General features: G+C 42.2%; 1 protein-coding gene across 2 annotated transcripts in view; it reads left to right on the forward strand.

Annotated features, from left to right (window-relative positions):
• dnah7 (dynein, axonemal, heavy chain 7) overlaps positions 1-17,341 on the forward strand; it is a 241,518-nt gene extending 224,177 nt beyond the window's left edge. The window contains exons 66-68 of one of the 2 annotated variants that reach the window (XM_036974097.1): positions 6,170-6,347; positions 7,065-7,168; positions 15,912-17,341. In XM_036974097.1, the coding sequence (XP_036829992.1) occupies positions 6,170-6,347; positions 7,065-7,168; positions 15,912-16,118 (489 nt within the window). In that variant the 3' untranslated portion in view covers positions 16,119-17,341. The remainder of the gene's footprint in view (positions 1-6,169; positions 6,348-7,064; positions 7,169-15,911) is intronic. The other variant, XM_021596897.2, reaches the window with a different exon arrangement.
• Positions 17,342-20,815: the final 3,474 nt, after the last annotated feature.

Below are 20,815 nucleotides of genomic sequence, written 5' to 3' on the forward strand. Positions count from 1 at the left end.
GAAACTAAAGCAGGATGTACCAGTGACTTGCTCAATACAGAAGTGGTCAAATTACATGAATGCTACGCTATAGGACTGTTTTGTTAGCACAGCCTTTGAATATGTTCCGGGATTCGTCAAATGTCATTGAGGAGTATACCACCTCAGTCACGGGCATCATCAATAAGTGCATCGGCGACGATGTCCCCACAGTGACCGTACCTACATATCCCAACCAGAAGCCATGGATTACAGGCAACATCCGCACCAAGCTGCCACTTTCAAGGAGCGGGACACAAATCCGGCGGCTTATAAGAAATCCAGCTATGCCCTCTGACAAGCCATCGAACAGGCAAAGCTCCAATACAGGAATAAGATCGAATCGTTCTACAATGGCCTCTCGCTCGTTGGTTGTGGCAGGGCTTGCAAACTATTACAGACTACAAAGGGAATCACAGCCAAGAGCTACCCAGTGACACGAGCCTACCAGATGCGCTAAATAACTTCTATGCTCGCTTCAAGACAAGTAACACTGAAACATGCATGAGAGCGTCAGCTGTTCCAGACGACTGTGATCACGCTCTCCGCAGCCAATGTGAGTAAGACCTTTAAACAGGTGAACAGTCACAAGCCCGCAAGGCTGTGTACTCTAAGCATGCGCTGACCAACAGGCAAGTGTCTTCACTGACATTTTCAACCTCTCCCTGTCTGTGTCTGTAATACCAACATGTTTCAAGCAGACTACCGTAGTCCTTATGCCCAATAACACTAAGGTAACCTGCTTAAATGACTAACGACAGGCACTCACGTCTGTAGCCATGTAATGCTTTGAAAGGCTGGTTATGGCTCACATCAACACCATTATCCCAGAAACCCTAGACCCACTCCAATTCGCATAACGCCCCAGCAAATCCATCAAATGATGCGATCTCTATTTCACTCCACACTGACCTTTCCCACCTGGACAAAAGGAACACCTATGGAGAATGCTATTCATTCACTACAGCTCAGCGTTCAACACCATAGTGCCCTCAAAGCTCATCACTAGGCTAAGAACCCTGGGACTAAACACCTCCCTCTGCAACTGGATGCTGGACATGCTGACGAGTCGCCCCCAGGTGGTAAGGGTAGGTAACAACACATCGGCCACACTCATCCTCAACACGGGGGCCCCTCGGGTGCAAGCTCAGTCCCCTCCTGTACTCCCTGTTCACTCATGACAAAAGTAATAATAAAAAGTAACTCAAGAAGAATAACAATAACGAGGCTATATACAAGGGGCACCACTACTGCTACAGTGTGCGGGGGTACAAGTTAGTTGAGGTAATTTGTGCGTCTAGGTGGGGGTGAAGTGACTATGCATAGATAATAAAAAACAAGTCGCAGCAGTGTACTAAAAGGGAGGGGGAGTCAATGTAAATTGTCCAGTGGCGATTTTTTGGGTCCTTAATAAGTCTACCCTCTCCTTTTTCGAACATTCTGTTAAAAATCGCGCAACATTTCAGCGTCCTGCTACTCATGCCAGGAATATAGTATATGCATATGATTAGTATGTGTGGATAGAAAACACTCTGAAGTTTCTAAAACTGGTTAAATCACGGCTGTGACTATAACAGAGCGTGTGTTTCATCGAAAAGCGCAAGAAAAACTGAAAACTGAAAAATATATCCATGCGCCACTTGCATTAATTATTTAAGGAGCACCAAAATTAATAGGGCCAAGGATGCAATTCCGACAGCTTCCACACGATGTAGCCAAAAACGTAATTTTCATTGACAAAAATCCTATGTGCCATGACAAATAGATCCGTCATTCCATCCAGCCTACAGCAATCGATTTTGGAAGAGAGAAAAATGGACATTGTTTTCTTGAGTAGCTGCTATTGAATACAGATCGCCCAGTGATCAATTTGATCGCTTATTAACGTTTACAAATACCTAAGGTTGGGTTACAAAAGTAGGTTGAAGTGTTTTGTCAAAGAATATAGGCAACTTATATAATTTTAAAAAATTACGTTGCGTGTTGGAAGAGAGCTTTTTTCCTGAACCAGACAGGCTATACAAATGGATATTTTGGGCATACATGGACGGATTTAATCGGGAAAAAGCCCCAATTGTGATGTTTATGGAACATATAGGAGTGCCAACAAAGAATATCATCAAAGGTAATGAATGTTTTATATTTTATTTCTGCGTTTTTGTGTAGCGCCGGCTACGCTAATTCTTTTGTTTACGTCCCCTTCAGGTATATTGGGGTGTTGCATGCTATCAGATAATAGCTTCTCATGCTTTCGCCGAAAAGCATTTTAAAAATCTGACTTGTTGGCTAGATTCACAACGAGTGTAGCTTTAATTCAATACACTGTATGTGTGTTTTAATGAACGTTTGAGTTTTAACGAGTACATTTAGCGTAGCGCATTTGCATTTCCAGGTGCCTACTTGAGACGTCTGCGTCTCAAGTAGGATCAACAGGTTAACTTGGCGCTCCAGTACTGCTTGCCGTGTGGTTGCAGAGAAAACAGTCTATAACTTGGGTGACTGGAGTCTCTGACAATTTTATGGGCTTTCCTCTGACACCGCTGTCGTGTCTTTGGCTATGCCGGATTAAGTGATATGACATGCTATTCTATAAAATGTCTCTGTAATTAATATTACCTGATTAAGCTAATCAGGTAAATGTAATTAACTAGAATGCCGGGGCACCACAAAATAATGTTTATAGAGCTGTTATCTTCCGAACAAACTCTTAAAGGCCTAGTAATCTTTCACATCAGTAGCAGTCAATATTTAAGCTTCACTTTATTCAGTCTCATCTGAAAGTTGTAAATTCTTGGTTATCTTCACGAACCCTGGCTAACAAGTTGAATCAGCAATACAACATTTGGTTACATTTTTTATTTACTAAATACCTAAATAATCACACAGAATTACATCTACACAGAATGGATCATACATTGATTACAAATGATGTCATAAAGGAAAATATTCCCTAGCGGACAGAACAGATATGACGGCTGGTTACACAAAGAGAGGGAGTTGGGTTTTGAATGAAAGAGCGGGAAGACTGAGTAACAAAGGGAGAAGCTATGCTGTCGTAAATACAGAATCTTATGCATTCTAAATAACCGCCCATTTGGAAATAGAAAATGCAAGGAATATTTACTCTGAGCTGCGCTTCAATAGGTTGGTCGTAGATGAGAGGCCGGGTTGCCCAGCAGGGATCTCTTGTCCTTTGAAGAAAGTCTCTGCTGGTAAACTGGATACATTGTAGTATCGTTGTGTGTGTTAGACTGGATACGTCGTCCGTCCTTTCCTAGCCCACGTTTACAGCGGCTGCTGCTAACTCAACGGCTAGGAGGTATCACTTCTGGAGTGAATAAGAGTTCAAAGTTCATACCAAGTTACCATACAGCTTGTGCTATATTCTGGCTGGTATAGTCAAAATTCATCCTTTCGGCGTGTCGATCGTCACTTTGAACACGATGCTAATTTCGTTAGGTTATTATCTGAGCCCTTTTAACGTAGGACCGTCGTCCTCACGTCCTCGGAACAGAAAGTTGAATTTTCATCAACGGGTTTATATAGTTCTAAAAGAAGGGTATGTTTCATAGGGGCGGCAGGGTAGCCTAGTGGTTAGAGCGTTGGACTAGTAACCGGAAGGTTGCGAGTTCAAACCCCCGAGCTGACAAGGTACAAATCTGTCGTTCTGCCCCTGAACAGGCAGTTAACCCACTGTTCCCAGGCCGTCATTGAAAATAAGAATTTGTTCTTAACCGGTTAAATAAAGGTAAAATAAAATAAAAAAATAAAAACAACCAAAGTCTGTTCACTTGGGCGGGGCCTCTGAGTGAGCAGAGTTTCTCTATGACAAACCATTCTCTCATGTAAGAAGCTAAAATTACATTTCATTTTTTCACAAATAGTTTCATATTTAAACATTTAAATTGCACAACAATTCCATGTGAATCTGATAACTAGAATGTGTCGACTTTCCAAGATACAGTTTGTCATCCTGTCATTTGTAATAATGTCTCAGACAACAACTGATCTGAGATCACATTCATTAAGTACCAACGCATATTTTCAATTGGTTGGATTACCGAGGTATGGTTATGTTTCCCACCTTTCGATGTTACCAGATTCTCTACGTTACAAAGGCTTTACAAGAGTCAACTCTATAAAGTAGAGAGAAAGAAAAGGGCAAAGGTATTTATGGGGTCATAAACCTCCCCCAACAGGCCAACGTCATGACACCGCCTATTGTATAGGTCCTGGATGGCAGGAAGCTTTGCCCCAGTGATGTACTGGGCCATTCGCACTACCCTCTGTAGCACCTTACGGTCAGATGTCGAGCAGTTGCCATATCAGGCGGTGAAGCAATCAAATCAAATGTTATTTGTCACATACACAATCAGTCAGGATGCTCTTGATGGTGCAGCTTTAGAAACTTTTGAGGATCAAAAGGTTTTGTCATGCCCTCTTCACGACTGTCTTGGTGTGTTTGGACCATGACAGTTCATTGGTGATGTGGACACTCTCGACCTGCTCCACTACAGCCCCATCGATATTAATGGGGACGTGTTCGGCCCGCCTTTTCACCGCCTGGTATGGCAACTGCTCAGCCTCCGACCGCAAGGCACTACAGAGGGTGGTGGGTACGACCCAGTACTTCGCTGGGGCCAAGCTTTCTGCCACCCAGGACCTCTATACCAGGCAGTGTCAGAGGAAGACCCTAAAAATTGTCAAAGACTCCATCCACCCTAGCCATAGATTGTTCTCTCTGCTACCGCATGACAAGCGGTACTGGAGCGCCAAGTCTAGGTCCAAGAGGCTTCTAAACAGCTTCTACCCCTAGCCATAAAACTCCTTAACATCTAATCAAATGACTATTTGCATGAACCCCCTCCCCCTACGCTGCTGCTACTCTCTATTATTATCTATGCATAGTCACTTTAATAACTCTTCCTACATGTTCATATTACCCCAACACCGGTGCCCCTGCACATTGACGCTACTGGTATCCCCTGTATATAGCCCGGCTAATGTTATTTTGCTGCTGCTCTTATCTCTTACTTGTTTGGGATATTTTTTAAAACTGCATTGTTGGTTAAGGGCTTGTAAGTAAGCATTTCACTACCGAGTTCCCAACTTCATTACAATAACTGTTCGCCGGGAGCTGTCCATGGCCGAGCAGCCGCACACAAGCCTAAGATCACCATGCACAATGTCAAGCATCCACTGGAGTGGTTTTAAGCTCACTGCCATTGGACTCTGGAGCATTGGAAACGCATGCTCTGGAGTGATCAATCACTCGTCACTATTTGGCAGGCTGACTGACGAATCTGGGTTTGGCGGATTCCAGGAGAATGCTACCTGTCCTAATACATACTGTAAAGTTTGGTGGAGGAGGAATAATGGTCTAGGGCTGTTTTTCATGGTTTGGGCTAGGCCCCTTAGTTCCAGTGACGGTGCGAATGTATCAGGTTTCAAGGTAAGATCCAAGTGCAAGTGTTTATTGTAACCACGGGGCAGGCAAACGACAGGTCAAGGCAGGCAGGGCTCGATAATCCAGAGCTGAGGCCAAGGTACAGGACGGCAGGCAGGGTCAGGTCAGGCAGAGGTCGGTAATCCAGAGGTGGAACAAAGGTACAGGACTGCCGGCAGGCTCAGGTCATGCTGGCGGGTACAGTCAGGATAAGCAAAGGTCAAAAACCAGGAGTACGAGAAAAAGAGAGACTAGGGAAAATTAGGAGCTGAGACAAAATGCTGGTAGGCTTGAACAAACAAGAATAACTAGCAACAGAGACAGAAAACACAGATATAAATACACAGGGGATAATGGGGAACACCTGGAGGGAGGTGGAGACGAGCACAAGGACAGGTGAAACAGATCAGAGGGTGACAGATTGAGATTTCGACGAGCACATGTCCACATACTTTTGGTCAAGTAGTGTACTTTAAACTTCGACTATTAGCAGGAGGCGACTGTTGGATATTGTGTTGCTCCTGTTGACAAGGCTGTTTCTGACCTTCAGTCTGCCTTTATTGTTTTTTACAGAAAACCTTTACCTCATGAGGGGATAGGTAAACGTTCATACTGCACTTGCAATGTATCAACCTTTAATTGCCGCCGACCTTAGTTTGCATTTGCATTAAGCCTTTGTGCTGTGCTCCATTCGTCCCTCTGTAGGACTGGTATGAACACGGGACTCCGGCAGTATTCTGGATGTCAGGCTTCTTCTTCACCCAGGCCTTCCTGACGGGAGGCCAGCAGAACTATGCCCGCAAACACACCATCCCCATCGACTTGCTGGGCTTCGACTTTGAGGTGCTGGATGACAAGGAGTATCGCCAGCCCCCCGAAGACGGTGAGACAGACAGAGGGTGGAGGGATGGAAGGGTGAGAGAGGGCGGGGAGAAGTAAAAGGGTGAAGTAGAGAAAGAGATGAGGGATGTGATTTCTCCTGATTAATCAGGAATTCCTGCTTTTCTGACACAATCCTCCATTCATTGAAACTGACCTATTCCTGAGCCAAAATCCTGCTTTTCCAGTTTGTCCTGATCACATCCAGAGCAGTTTTAGAGAGGGCAAGTAGGAAGGGAGAGAGAAAGGTGATGGAGAGAGTCTGAAAGGGAAAGGTTAGCGCGAATGGTGGGTAGCAAGAGACTAGAGAGAGAGTATGGAAAGAAAGGGAGGAAGGTAATGATTGGAGAATAAGAGAGAAAATAAATCGATACGGAGAGAGAAAGAGGGACGCTCCCCTCTGTCCCCAGCCCTGCATCACCCTCTCAAAGGAAATTATTTAAATTCATATGAAATAAGCCATTGAATTTGTTAGAAATGTGTTCAAAACATTTTGTATCATGTTGTACTGCAACCTCTCCATCAGTCCCCTGCTGCTCTTTCATCAGTTTGCTATTGGCTTCAAGATTGGAGGCCACAGTTACACTCGAGTACAATATTAAAATTGTACTCTGTGCATCATGTTGAAATTGTACTCTGGTGTGTGTGTGCGTGCGTCAACAGGTGGTGTGCTAGGTATTGTGCTAGGTATCATGTATCTGATTGTATGTGTGTTTCTCAGGTGTGTACATTTATGGGCTCTACCTTGACTGTGCACGTTGGGACAGAAAGACCAAGCTCTTGGCTGAGTCCTACCCCAAAGTGCTACACGACGCCATGCCTGTGGTGAGTGACTCATCACAAGCTCACAACTTACACCTTAAGCAATACACATACAAATTTGCAACAAACATTTATTTATTTTACCTTTATTTAACTAGGCAAGTCAGTTAAGAACAAATTCTTATTTTCAATGACAGCCTAGGAACAGTGGGTTAACTGCCTGTTCAGGGGCAGAACTACTAGTTACTAGTCCAATACTCTAACCACTAGGCTACCCTGCCGCCAAATGACTTGTCATTCCTGGGTGAAAGATCATCTTAAACTATTTTTAGTGGTTCACAACGAAGCAAAACCTATTGTTATTCTTAGATTTTTTTTCTTTGACATAGTCAAATAACTCAAGAATATACTGGTAACTCTTTTTCTAATTTGGCACACAGAAAGTAGAGGACATGAGTAACTTGGTCAAAAAGAATGGTGCCGATTGACCTATAGGTTCAGTGTTATAAGCAGTCTAACGTAAAACCCTCATAGAGTTGAAGTGTGAAGTTTACATACACCTTAGTCAACTACATTTAAACTCCGTTTTTCACAATTCCTGACATTTAATCCTAGTAAAAGTTCCCTGTCTTTGGTCAGTTAGGATCACCACTTTATTTTAAGAATGTGAAATGTCAGAATAATAGTAGAAATAATTATTTATTGCAGATTTTATTTACTTCATCACATTCCCAGTGGGTCAGAAGTTTACGTACACTCAGTTAGTATTTGCTGGCATTGCCTTTAAATTGTTTAACTTGGGTCAAACGTTTCGGGTAGCCTTCCACAAGCTTCCCACAATAAGTTGGGTGAGTTTTGGCCCATTCCTCCTGACAGAGTCAGGTTTGTAGGCCTCCTTGCTCACACACACCTTTTCAGTTCTGCCCAGACATTTTCTATAAGATTGAGGTCAGGGCTTTGTGATGGCCACTCCAATACCTTGACTTTGTTGTCCATAATCCATTTTGCCACAACTTTGGAAGAATGCTTGGGGTCATTGTCCATTTGGAAGACCCATTTGCGACCAAGCTTTAATTTCCTGACTGATGTCTTGAGATGTTGCTTCAATATGTCCACATAATTTTCCTGCCTCATAAAGCCATCTATTGTGTGAAGTGCACCAGTCCCTCCTGCAGCAAAGCACCCCCACAACATGATGCTGCCAGCCCCGTGCTTCACGGTTGGGATGGTGTTATTCTATTTTTTGTTTCATCCGACCAGAGGACATTTCTCCAAAAAGTACGATCTTTGTACCCATGTCCAGTTGCAAACCGTAGTCTGGCTTTTTTATGGGGGTTTTGGATCAGTAGCTTCTTCCTTGCTGAGCGGCCTTTCAGGTTATGTCGATACAGGACTTGTTTTACTGTGGATATTGATACTTTGTATCTGTTTCCTCCAACATCTTCACAAGGTCCTTTGCTGTTGTTCTGAGATTGATTTGCACTTTTTGCTCCAAAGTACGTTAATATCTAGGAGACAGAATGCTTCTCCTTCCTGAGCGGTATGACGGCTGTGTGGTCCCACAGTGTTTATACTTGTGTACTATTGTTTGTGCAGATGAACGTGGTACCTTCAGGCGTTTGGAAATTTCTCCCAAGGATGAACCAGACTTGTGGAGGTCTAAATTTTTTTTTTTTTTTAGGTCTTGGCTGATTTCTTTTGATTTTCCCATGATGTCAAGCAAAGGGGCACTGAGTTTGAAGGTAGGCTTTGAAATACATCCACAGGTACACCTCCAATTGACTCAAAGGATGTCAATTAGTCTATCAGAACCTTCGAAAGCCGTGACATCATTTTCTGTTTTTTTCTAAGCTGTTTAGGAGCGCAGTCAACTTGGTGTATGTAAACTTCTGACCCACTGGAATTGTGATACAGTGAATTATAAGTGAAATAATCTGTCTGTTAACAATTGTTGGAAAAATTACTTGTGTCATGCACAAAGTAGATGTCCTAACTGACTTGCCAAAACTATAGTTTGTTAACAAGAACTTTGTGGAGTGGTTGAAAAACGAGTTTTAATGACTTCAACCTAAGTGTATGTAAACTTCCGACTTCAACTGTATCTACTGCCACGTTTCACCTATAGTAACATTGTATGTATGTCCATTTCTTCATACTGAACAAATTTGCGTCAAGGATTTCAGATTTTACTTGTTCATTTAAATCCTGTTTAAATCTACTTCACAATGGCCTATAAACTTGAAATGTTTTAGGGTCATCAAAGTTACCATGATGAACCATAATGACAAATCAAAAATCTGATTTTACGTATCCTTTTATACTAATGTAAATGCATTAGGGATGGGCACGGTTTTTCAAATATTCGAACGGACATTAATATTCTAATTCTTGGAGGAGTATAGATTTTTTAGGAGAAGAAATCATAGGCCTATTTTAACAATGAAAAGGCTTTCTCTCAAATTAAATGAATGATCTATGTGACATTGCTACACGCAGGGTGTCACAATCGTTGATGTAAAGATTGTCGGACCAATGCGCAGCGTGCGTAGAGTTCCACATGTTTATTTAAATGAAACTCACAGAAAACAATAAAGTGCAAAACGAAACATGAAGCTAATGTATTGCTCGCGGGCAACTATACATAGACAAGATCCCACAAAAACCCAGTGGGAAAAGGCTGCCTAAATATGATCCCCAATCAGAGACAACGATAGACAGTTGCCTGTGATTGGGAACCATACCAGTCCAACATAGAAATAAAAAAAACTAGAGTACCCACCCTACTCACACCCTGACCTAACCAAAATAGAGAATAAAAAGGCTCTAAGGTCAGGGCGTGACAGTACCCACCCCCCCCCCTCCAAAGGTGCAGACTCAGGCCGCAAAACCTGACTCTATGGGGGAGGGTCCGGATGGGCATCTAGCCTCGGCGGCGCTCCGGTTCGGGATGTAAACCCCGCTATGCTCACGGATCCCTCCGCTTATGTGGAACCGGACCGTAGATCGTCGCCGGGGACTCCGGACCGTAGATCGTCGCCGGGGAGTCCGAATTGGGAACCATCGCTGAAGACTCTGGACTGGGAACCCTCGCAGAAGGCTCTGGACTGGGAACCCATGGATCGTCGATGGATGCTCTGGGCCATGGATCATCGCTGGCTGCTCCGGGACATGGATCATCGCTGGAGGCTCCAGGCCATGGATCATCGCTGAAGGCTCCGGACTGGGAACCGTCGCTGGAGGCTCCGGACTGCCGACTGTCGCTGGAGGGACTGCCGACTGTCGCTGGAGGGTCTGGACCGCCAACTGTCGCTGGAGGCCTGGTGCGTGGAGCTGGCACAGGGCGTACCCGGCTGGGGAGACGCACTGGAGGCCGTGTGCAAGGAGCCGGCACAGGACGTACTGGGCTGTGGAGGCGCACTGGAGATCTGGAACGTGGAGCTGGCACAGGACGTACTGGGCTGTGGAGGCGCACTGGAGGTCTGGAACAGAGCTGGCACAACATCTCCTGGAGAGATGACAACCTTAGCACGGCAAGTGCAGGGAGCTGGCACCCTGACCTAACCAAAATAGAGAATAAAAAGTCTCTCTAAGGTCAGGGCGTGACACAGGGATATACCATGATGTTATAAATTCTTAATTTAATAAAACAACAAACTTTGAATGTAGTTTTTATAATGTGTGCCACATAAAAGACATACCGTTTTGCCTGCACATGCTTCATGCATGCCATTTGTTGTTATTGTTGACCAACAAAAGTGGTAGGCTGTTGTTTAATCTGAATGGAGTTGTTGTAGACAAGGACAGGAAATGCAGCAAAATATTTTCAACTAGGCTAGCTGGCAAACATGGCTGGCTTGATGCTGTAAAGACAGGCACTGCCAGATGGGATGATAGATAACCTTAGGCATTACAAGTGTCTAAATAGCACTAGTCAGTGGCTACGTTTTATATTATGTGAATGGTGAAATTATTTAAAATGACCCTTTCCCCCTTTTTGTTCCATGCTGGCTGAAGACCTGGCTGAAGACCTTGCTAACCAGTAACACCAGACACAGATTGAAGGGGAAACATAGATTAATATTGTAAACGTTTAATTATATTTGCTGACACAGTAACATTTTGTCAACAGTAGAGTAGCTATCTAGCTATATAAACTATGCCCTTTTGCAATCATGCCTTCTCTGACATTAGCAAATAAGCAAATATAATGCTACCATTGGTGTATTATAATGTATGGTGATGTAACCCTATTCCCTTATTAATCTCACCTCCTGAATCCAAGTGTTTGACATGGGAGTGGGAACCAGTAACTTTATGATAAAACTTTATCAATGTAGAAGCAACAGTCATTTTTCATACTTCGATCTGGTTTCATCCAAATATCATCATATTTCATGAAAAACATGATTTGGACTGTTTATTACCTTTAATAGCTCCCTATGTAGGGTGCATAAACCACTGCCAATTCCCCAAAAGCTGTGATATATGAAGGGTGACATAACATTTTCTGATGACATAATATGCTTAACCTACAATTCTGTGAATAATTTAACACCTTTATATACAGTGCATTCCGAAAGTATTCAGACCACTTTACTTTTTGCACATTTTGTTATGTTACAGCCTTATTCTAAAGTAGATTAAGTTTTAAAAAAATCTACACACAATACCCTATAATGACAAAGTGAGTGTATAAAAATAAATAACAGAAATACCTTATTTACATAAGTATTCAGACCCTTTGCTATGAGCTCAGGTGCATCCTGTTTCCATTGATCATCCTTGAGATGTTTTGAACAACTTGATTGGAGTCCACCTGTGGTAAAATCAATTGATTGGTCATTGGTCTATATAAGGTCCCACAGTTGACAGTGCATGTCAGAGCAAAAAACCATGAGGTCAAAAGAATTGTCCATAGAGCTCAGAGAAAGGATTGTGTCGAGGCACAGGTCTGGGGAAGGGTACTAAAACATATCTACAGCATTGAAGGTCCCCAAGAACACAGTTACTTCCATCATTCTTAAATGGAAAAGGTTTGTAACCCCCAAGTCTCTTCCTGTTGGGCGCACGGCCAAATTGAGCAAGTGGTTAGAGCTTTGGGCCAGTAACCGAAAGGTTGCTGGATCGAATCCCTGAGCTGACAAGGTAAAAATCTGTCATTCTGCCCCTGAGCAAGTCAGTTAACCCACTGTCCCCAGGCGCCGAAGACGTGGATGTCGATTAAGGCAGCCCCACGCACCTCTCTGATTCAGAGGGGTTGGGTTAAAGGCAGAAGGCACATTTCAGTTGAAGGCAATCTCCAATCGGGGGAGAAGGACCTTGGTCAGGGAGGTGACCAAGAACCCGATGATCACTCTGAAAGAGCTCCAGAGTTCTTCTGTGGAGATGGGAGAACCTTCCAGAAGGACAACTATCTCTGCAGCACTCCAACAATCAGACCTTTATGGTAGAGTGGCCAGACGGAAGCCTCTCTTCAGTAAAAGGTCCATGACAGCCCACTTGGAGTTTGCCAAAGCATGGTGGTGGCAGCATCATGCTGTGGGGATGTTTTTCAGCGGCAGGGACTGGGAGACTAGTCAGGATCAAAGGATAGATGAACAGAATAATGTACAGCAAGATCCTTGATGAAAACCTTATATATAAGTTACATATTATATATGATTAGAAAGGTAATTTCATGAACTTTCAGAAACACTTGTCAACGTTTCAAATATATCTAGGTTTCCTTTTTAAAGTAATGTATACAGGTAATTCTGATATGCACCCAAGAGGTCAAAGGTGAAAGTTCTGTTGACCTGAATGTGTAGAATTGCATCAAATTTTATTGGTCGCATACACATATTTAGCAGATGTTATTGTGGATGTAGTGAAATGCTTGTTTTCCTAGCTCCAGCATTGCAGTAATATCTAACAATTCACAGCAATACACACAGATCTAAAAGTAAAAGAATGAAAATAGAAATATATACATTTTAGGACAAGCAATGTCCGGAATATATATATGTGATGGGATGTATAGACATTATGGACAGGATGAAGATAGAATATTTAGTATATCTGTATATATACAGCAATAGTTGAATAGGATGGCATTGACTAGAAAACAGTATATACAAATGAAATTAGTAAAACAGTGTGTAAACATTGTTAAAGTCCCATTTATTAAAGTGACCAGTGATTCCATGTCTATGTACATAGGGCAGCAGCCTCAAAGATGCAGGGTTGAGTAACCGGGTGGTGGTCGGCTAGTGACAGTGAGTAAGTTAAGGGGAAAGGGAGATAACTAGTCAGTTGTACATCTGAATACATTCAACTGAAATGTGTCTTCCGCATCCTCTGAATCAGAGAGGTGCAGGGGGCAGTCTTAATCGACATCCACATCATCTGCGCCCGGGGAACAGTGGGTTAACTGCCTTGCTCAGGGGGTGAACGACAGATTTTTGACTTGTCAGCTTGGGGATTCGATCCAGCAACCTTTCGGTTACTGGCCCTACGCTCCTACCTACCAGGGTACTTGGTGGAGGCCGGCTAGTGAGGGCTATTTAACAGTCTGATGGCCTTGAGATAGAAGCTGTTTTTCAGTATCTCGGTCCCAGCTTTGATGCACCTGTACTGACCTCGCCTTCTGGATGATAGCGGGATGAACAGGCCGTGTCTCGGATGGTTGATGTCCTTAATTATCTTTTTGGCATTCCTGGGACATCGGGTGCTGTAGGTGTCCTGAAGGGCAAGTAGTGTGCCCCCGTTGATGCGTTGGACAGACCGCACCACCCTCTGGAGAGCCCAGCGGTTGTGGGCGGTGCAGTTGTCGTACCAGGCGGTGATATTGCCCGACAGGATGCTCTCAATGGTGCATCTGTAAAAGTTTGTGAGGGTCTTAGGGGCCAAGCCAAATTTCTTCAGCCTCCTGAAGTTGAAGAGGCACTGTGTGGGTGGACCATTTCAGATTGTCAGTGATGTGTACGCTGAGGAACTTAAAGCTTTTCACTTTGTCCACTGTGGCCCCATCAATATGGATGGCTTTCGACCTTCATCCCTCCCGAAGGTTGTAGCGATGAGACAAAATAGTAACTACTAGCAATTGGATACCACGAAAATGGGGAGAAAAATAAATAAAAAGTTATTTCCCGGCTATATGTAATAACACAAAAAACGTTCTGGGCTAATAGTGTAAGAAATAACACAAAATAATAAAAAATACTGCAAGGTTGCTTAGGAACTAGAAGCAGAGCTGCCATGTCTTTCGGCACCAACTTAATTCGATCTGAACATGTGTCTGATGGATAGCTGTGAATCTAAGCTTCCTAATGATTTATGATTAAAGGGTATACATGAACAATAATTGGTTGAATACTGACATTGTCATAGGGTAAAATACAGTTAAAGTCGGAAGTTTACATACACCTGACCCAAATACATTTAAACTCAGTTTTTCACAATTCCTGACGTTTAATCCTAGTAACACTTCCCTGTCTTAGGTCCGTTTGGATCACCACTTTGTTTTAAGAATGTGAAATGTTAGAATAATAGTAGAGAGAATGATTTATTTAAGCTTTTTGTGGTACAGTGCGGTGTGTTTGAATCCTGGCCTAAGTGTTAAGATCCTGATGATGTTTGTTCCAAATTATTCAGTATCTACTGGGTTTCCATTTCATGTCAGGACAATGTCTCCATCTTCCCTCGATGCATAGCGTTATATTAACATAAGCCTCACAGTGATTTCAGAGGATAAAGATTCATGCATTATTTTACCATTAATTCCACCGGGCATAGAGAGAGAGGGATAATATCTTCCCATGTATCAGTGGACCCAACTGTAGTAAAACTGAGCAGATCTATATTCTGTGTCTTAACTCCTATGAGGCAGCTCTTTTTATCAGACTACAATACCCTGTAGGTGCCAAGGAGAGTACAAACAACAACAAACGGCAGAATAAAAAATTCTGCTCCGTTGTTCAACCCGGGAGATTGTTCCCAGCTTTGTGTTCAAAGCTCTAACTCAGGGCCTCACCCAGCCGCATCAATTTCAGCCCAAACATGGCAAGCGGAATAACAAAGTTTGTCCTCTCTTATCCTCCCCTAGTTTTCTAGCGAGGTTCTTAATTACAACTTGATATGGTGTATGAATAGTGTATTAAGTAAGACATTAAAATAGATTGCTAGTGGCAGATTCCTGCAAGAATCTTCCAGACAAAGTATAACTGATTGCTTTGTACGTTTTCTCAGTTGTTTTTCCCCCCCTCTTCTTCTTTGCCCTCACAATGCCGGCTGTTGAATAATGCACAAGCATTTTCTTTTTAATATTCAGACATTTCAGGGCAATCTTATTATCAAAATTTGTTTTGACAACAGCAGAACTTTATTAAAAATTTGTTTATTATTTGTGGGGAAAACACAACACTGTCAGATTTGAAATGCAAATCTAACCAGCAGCTCCTGCTATCAAATTGGATGAGGATTTCACAAACTCACTTTTGTGAGAAGTTGAGTGTTCCAGTTTATCCCTTTTTGTTTTACCAGACCTGCTAATGTACCTGAGGGACTCACTCTCTCACTACTATTGTATCAAATGTTATGTCACCAAATTTCCAACTGGTTTAATTGTTTAATTCTCTGATGTTGTCCCAACTTTCTTCCTCACATCCATTCTCCATTCCATTTCCTAAAACCATTATCCCCCTTGTCTTTTCTCCTCATCATTGTCCTCTTGCCTACTCCTCCTCATGTGGACATCATCCCCTTCTCTGCCTGTACCCTCTCTCTCCATTCTTATCCTCCATCCATTCTTCCCTCTCCTGCCCCCCAGATGTGGCTGAAACCCATCAAAAGGCAGGACATCCCCCAGCGTATGTGCTACCTCTCCCCCGTCTACAAGACTGGCGAGCGTCGCGGCACACTCTCCACCACTGGCCACTCCACCAACTACGTAATCGCCATGGCGCTCAACTCGGACGTGCCCGCCGAGCACTGGATCAGACGAGGGGTGGCGCTGCTTTGCCAACTCAATGCATAGACTTCCCCTATGCTCTGTTTTGCATCTACTATTTATCCAGTTTTATGTAAGAAGAGTTATGAAAAGGATGTTCTCTGGCTTGTTTTTTTTTCCCAAGCAGTGCTTCATGAATGTATTGCTGAGAATAATTTGTAATTATATTTTACTTTGATGGGCTACGGAAGCATATACAAAAGCACAAGTGATGAGGATGAGCCCAAAACCTCAGATGCAGCGCCTCCATACCCACAAGCACTGGACATTGAACCTTTGCATGTTTCCATAGCCTTGTATTACATAATTGAACATCAGCCTTAAAATCTTAAAATTCGACACAGCTGATTGCACAACAGCTGAGTGTTTCAACATTTTGATTAGTCTGCCAACAATGATTCCCATTACATTTTCACAGTAATTCTTAATTTCTATGATGCATCTGTACATAGAGCAACATTTTAGAGCAACAAAACCTTCTTTAAACTAATCAAATTTTGTTTCAAATTCTCCAATGACAGATACAAACACAGATTGTTCTTATTCTATCTTGTTCTGAGGGCAGCGCTGCAGAATCAAATGTGATCAGAGATGGGTCATTTCACCACTAGAGTGCCTTTTTTGCTAGGGTAATTTGGTAACAAAAAAAAAAAGTTCAAATCCATAAAAAAACATGTTTTCCAATCTCAAGAATTTAAATTAAGAAAATATACTATAGTAGGTGCCAATTAAAGTAACAGGGTTGAAGTTTAAAAAAAAATGTAAATCAACGATAACTACCCTTGTGACAAGGGATGAAGGGAAGATTGTTGTGTGCAACAGGGATAATTTGACATTAAAAATGTAATTGTTAAAACATTTCTAGTCGATCTATTCTAATGAGAGACAAACATAAATGAATACTAATCTTAAAAAATGACTTGGCTCACATCAACACCATCATGCCGGAAACCCTAGACCCACTCCAATTCGCATACCACCCCAACAGAGCCACAGATGACGCAATCTCAATCCACACTGCCCTTTCCCACCTGGACAAAAGGAACACCAATGCTGTTCATTGACTACAGCCCAGCGTTCAACACCATAGTGCCCACAAATCTAAGGACCCTGGGACTAAAAGGTTTAAAGCCGACCTCAGTATGGCAGAAGATGTTAGCAGAAAATAGGATCCCCCCATTGTAGTGAATGGAAAAATTGCAATCTTCGTGGTCAATCTTCATGTAAATAAAACAATTTTTCGAAAACAATCATGGAACCAATAATTGCTTCTAATGCACCAGATGTACTGTATATCCTTGAACTGATTATTTTAAAATCACACACAAGAGAAAGATAATGGCAGCCTGCAGTAACCCATTCGGCCTTTGACTTGAGTAACTCAATGAGAGGTGGCAGCAATTTTGCAACTAGTTTGCAACGTCACTTCCTGGTAGCTCAAACTGCCCATGTTATGTCCCTAAGGTTGCATTTACACAGCCCAATTCTGATCTTTTCTCCGACTAATTGGTCTTTTGACCAATCACATTAGATCTTTTCACATCAGATATTTTTCAAAGTTGATTTGATTGGTCAAACTAATATCTAACAACTCACAACAATACACACAGGTCTAAAAGTAAAATAATGGATTTAAGAAATATATAAATATTAGATGGACCAATGTCGGAGTCCGGAGTATAAATAATATAGTACCAGTCAAAAGTTTGGACACACCTACTCATTCAAAGGTTTTTCTTTATTTGTACAATTTTCTACATTGTAGAATAATACTGAAGACATCAAAACTATGAAATTACACATATGGAATCATATAGTAACCAACAAGGTGTTAAACAATTCAAAATATATTTGAGATTCTTCAAAGTAGCCACCCTTTGCCATGATGACAGCTTTGCACACTCTTGGCATTCTCTCAACCATCTTCACCTGGAATGCTTTTCCAACACTCCAACACTCTCCTGCTTGTTCAAATAGCCCTTACACAGCCTGGAGGTGTGTTTTGGGTCATTGTCCTGTTAAAAAACAAATGGTCCCACTAAACGCACACCAGATGGGAAATGCTGTGGTAGCCATATTGATTAAGTGTGCCTTGAATTCTAATCACAGACAGTGTCACCAGCAAATCACCCCCATACCATCACACCACCTCCTCCATGCTTCACGGTGGGAACCACACATGAGGAAATCCTCCGTTCACCTACTCTGCATCTCACAATGACACAGCGGTTGGAACCAAAAATCTAAAATTTGAACTCATCAGACCAAAGGACACATTTCCACCGGTCTAATGTCTATTGCTTGCGTTTCTTGGCCCAAGCAAGTCACTTCTTATTATTGGTGTCCTTTAGTAGAGGTTACTTTGCAGCATTTCGACCATGAAGGTCTGATGCACGCAATCTCCTCTGAACAGCTGATGTTGAGATGTGTGTTACTTGAACTCTGAAGCATTTATTTGTGCTGCAATTTCTGAGGCTTGGTAACTCTAATGATCTTATCATCTGCAGCATAGGTAACTCTGGGTCTTCCTTTCCTCTGGCAGTCCTCATTGAGTGTCAGTTTCATCATAGCGCTTGATGGTTTTTGCGACTGCACTTGAAAAAACTCTTGAAATGTTCCGGATTGACTGATCTTCATGTCTTAAAGTAATGATGGACTGTCATTTCTCTTTGCTTATTTGACCTGTTCTTGCCATAATATGGACTTGGTCATTTACCTAATAGGGCTATCTTCTGTATACCACCCTTACCTTGTCAAAACACAACTGATTGTCTCAAATTTATTAAGAAGGAAACCATTTCCGCAAATTAACTTTTAACAAGGCACACCTGTTAATTGAAATGCATTCCAGGTAACTACCTCAAAAAAATATCAGAATTGGGCTGCCTGTGTAAATGCAACCTTAGAGATGTAACATGGGCAGTTTGATCTACCAGGAAGTGATGTTGCAGACCAGCTCATTGCTGTCCCCTCTCCTTGAGTTACTCATGTTGAATGCCGAATGGGTTACTGCAGGCTGCCATTAGCAACAAAATTATCCTGAACTTCTTCTGTGTGCAATTATAAAATAATCAGTTCAAGGACATGCAGTACATCTGTTGTATTAGAAGAAAGTATTGGTACCATAATTATTTATTTAAAAAAAACTATATTTACACAAAGATTGCAATTTTATATTTACATGAAGATTGCAATTTTTCCATTCACTATAATGGGGGATCCTAATTTTCTGTTAATTTTCTGCTAATAAAATATTAAGAAAAACCCTTGAATGAATAGGTGTGTCAAAATTTTTGACTGGTACTATATATATATATATATAGTGCCTTGCGAAAGTATTCGGCCCCCTTGAACTTTGCGACCTTTTGCCACATTTCAGGCTTCAAACATAAAGATATAAAACTGTATTTTTTTTGTGAAGAATCAACAACAAGTGGGGCACAATCATAAAGTGGAACGACATTTATTGGATATTTCAAACTTTTTTAACAAATCAAAAACTGAAAAATTGGGCGTGCAAAATTATTCAGCCCCTTTACTTTCAGTGCAGCAAACTCTCTCCAGAAGTTCAGTGAGGATCTCTGAATGATCCAATGTTGACCTAAATGACTAATGATGATAAATACAATCCACCTGTGTGTAATCAAGTCTCCGTATAAATGCACCTGCACTGTGATAGTCTCAGAGGTCCGTTAAAAGCGCAGAGAGCATCATGAAGAACAAGGAACACACCAGGCAGGTCCGAGATACTGTTGTGAAGAAGTTTAAAGCCGGATTTGGATACAAAAAGATTTCCCAAGCTTTAAACATCCCAAGGAGCACTGGGCAAGCGATAATATTGAAATGGAAGGAGTATCAGACCACTGCAAATCTACCAAGACCTGACCATCCCTCTAAACTTTCAGCTCATACAAGGAGAAGACTGATCAGAGATGCAGCCAAGAGGCCCATGATCACTCTGGATGAACTGCAGAGATCTACAGCTGAGGTGGGAGACTCTGTCCATTGGACAACAATAAGCCGTATATTGCACAAATCTGGCCTTTATGGAAGAGTGGCAAGAAGAAAGCCATTTCTTAAAGATATCCATAAAAAGTGTCGTTTAAAGTTTGCCACGAGCCACCTGGGAGACACACCAAACATGTGGAAGAAGGTGCTCTGGTCAGATGAAACCAAAATTGAACTTTTTGGCAACAATGCAAAACGTTATGTTTGGCGTAAAAGCAACACAGCTGAACACACCATCCCCACTGTCAAACATGGTGGTGGCAGCATCATGGTTTGGGCCTGCTTTTCTTCAGCAGGGACAGGGAAGATGGTTAAAATTGATGGGAAGATGGATGGAGCCAAATACAGGACCATTCTGGAAGAAAACCTGATGGAGTCTGCAAAAGACCTGAGACTGGGACGGAGATTTGTCTTCCAACAAGACAATGATCCAAAACATAAAGCAAAATCTACAATGGAATGGTTCAAAAATAAACATATCCAGGCGTTAGAATGGCCAAGTCAAAGTCCCGACCTGAATCCAATCGAGAATCTGTGGAAAGAACTGAAAACTGCTGTTCACAAATGCTCTCCATCCAACCTCACTGAGCTCGAGCTGTTTTGCAAGGAGGAATGGGAAAAAATTTCAGTCTCTCGATGTGCAAAACTGATAGAGACATACCCCAAGCGACTTACAGCTGTAATCGCAGCAAAAGGTGCCGCTACAAAGTATTAAC

The sequence above is a fragment of the Oncorhynchus mykiss genome, chromosome 3, assembly GCF_013265735.2.
Source record: "Oncorhynchus mykiss isolate Arlee chromosome 3, USDA_OmykA_1.1, whole genome shotgun sequence".
Taxonomy (NCBI): Eukaryota; Metazoa; Chordata; class Actinopteri; order Salmoniformes; family Salmonidae; genus Oncorhynchus; species Oncorhynchus mykiss.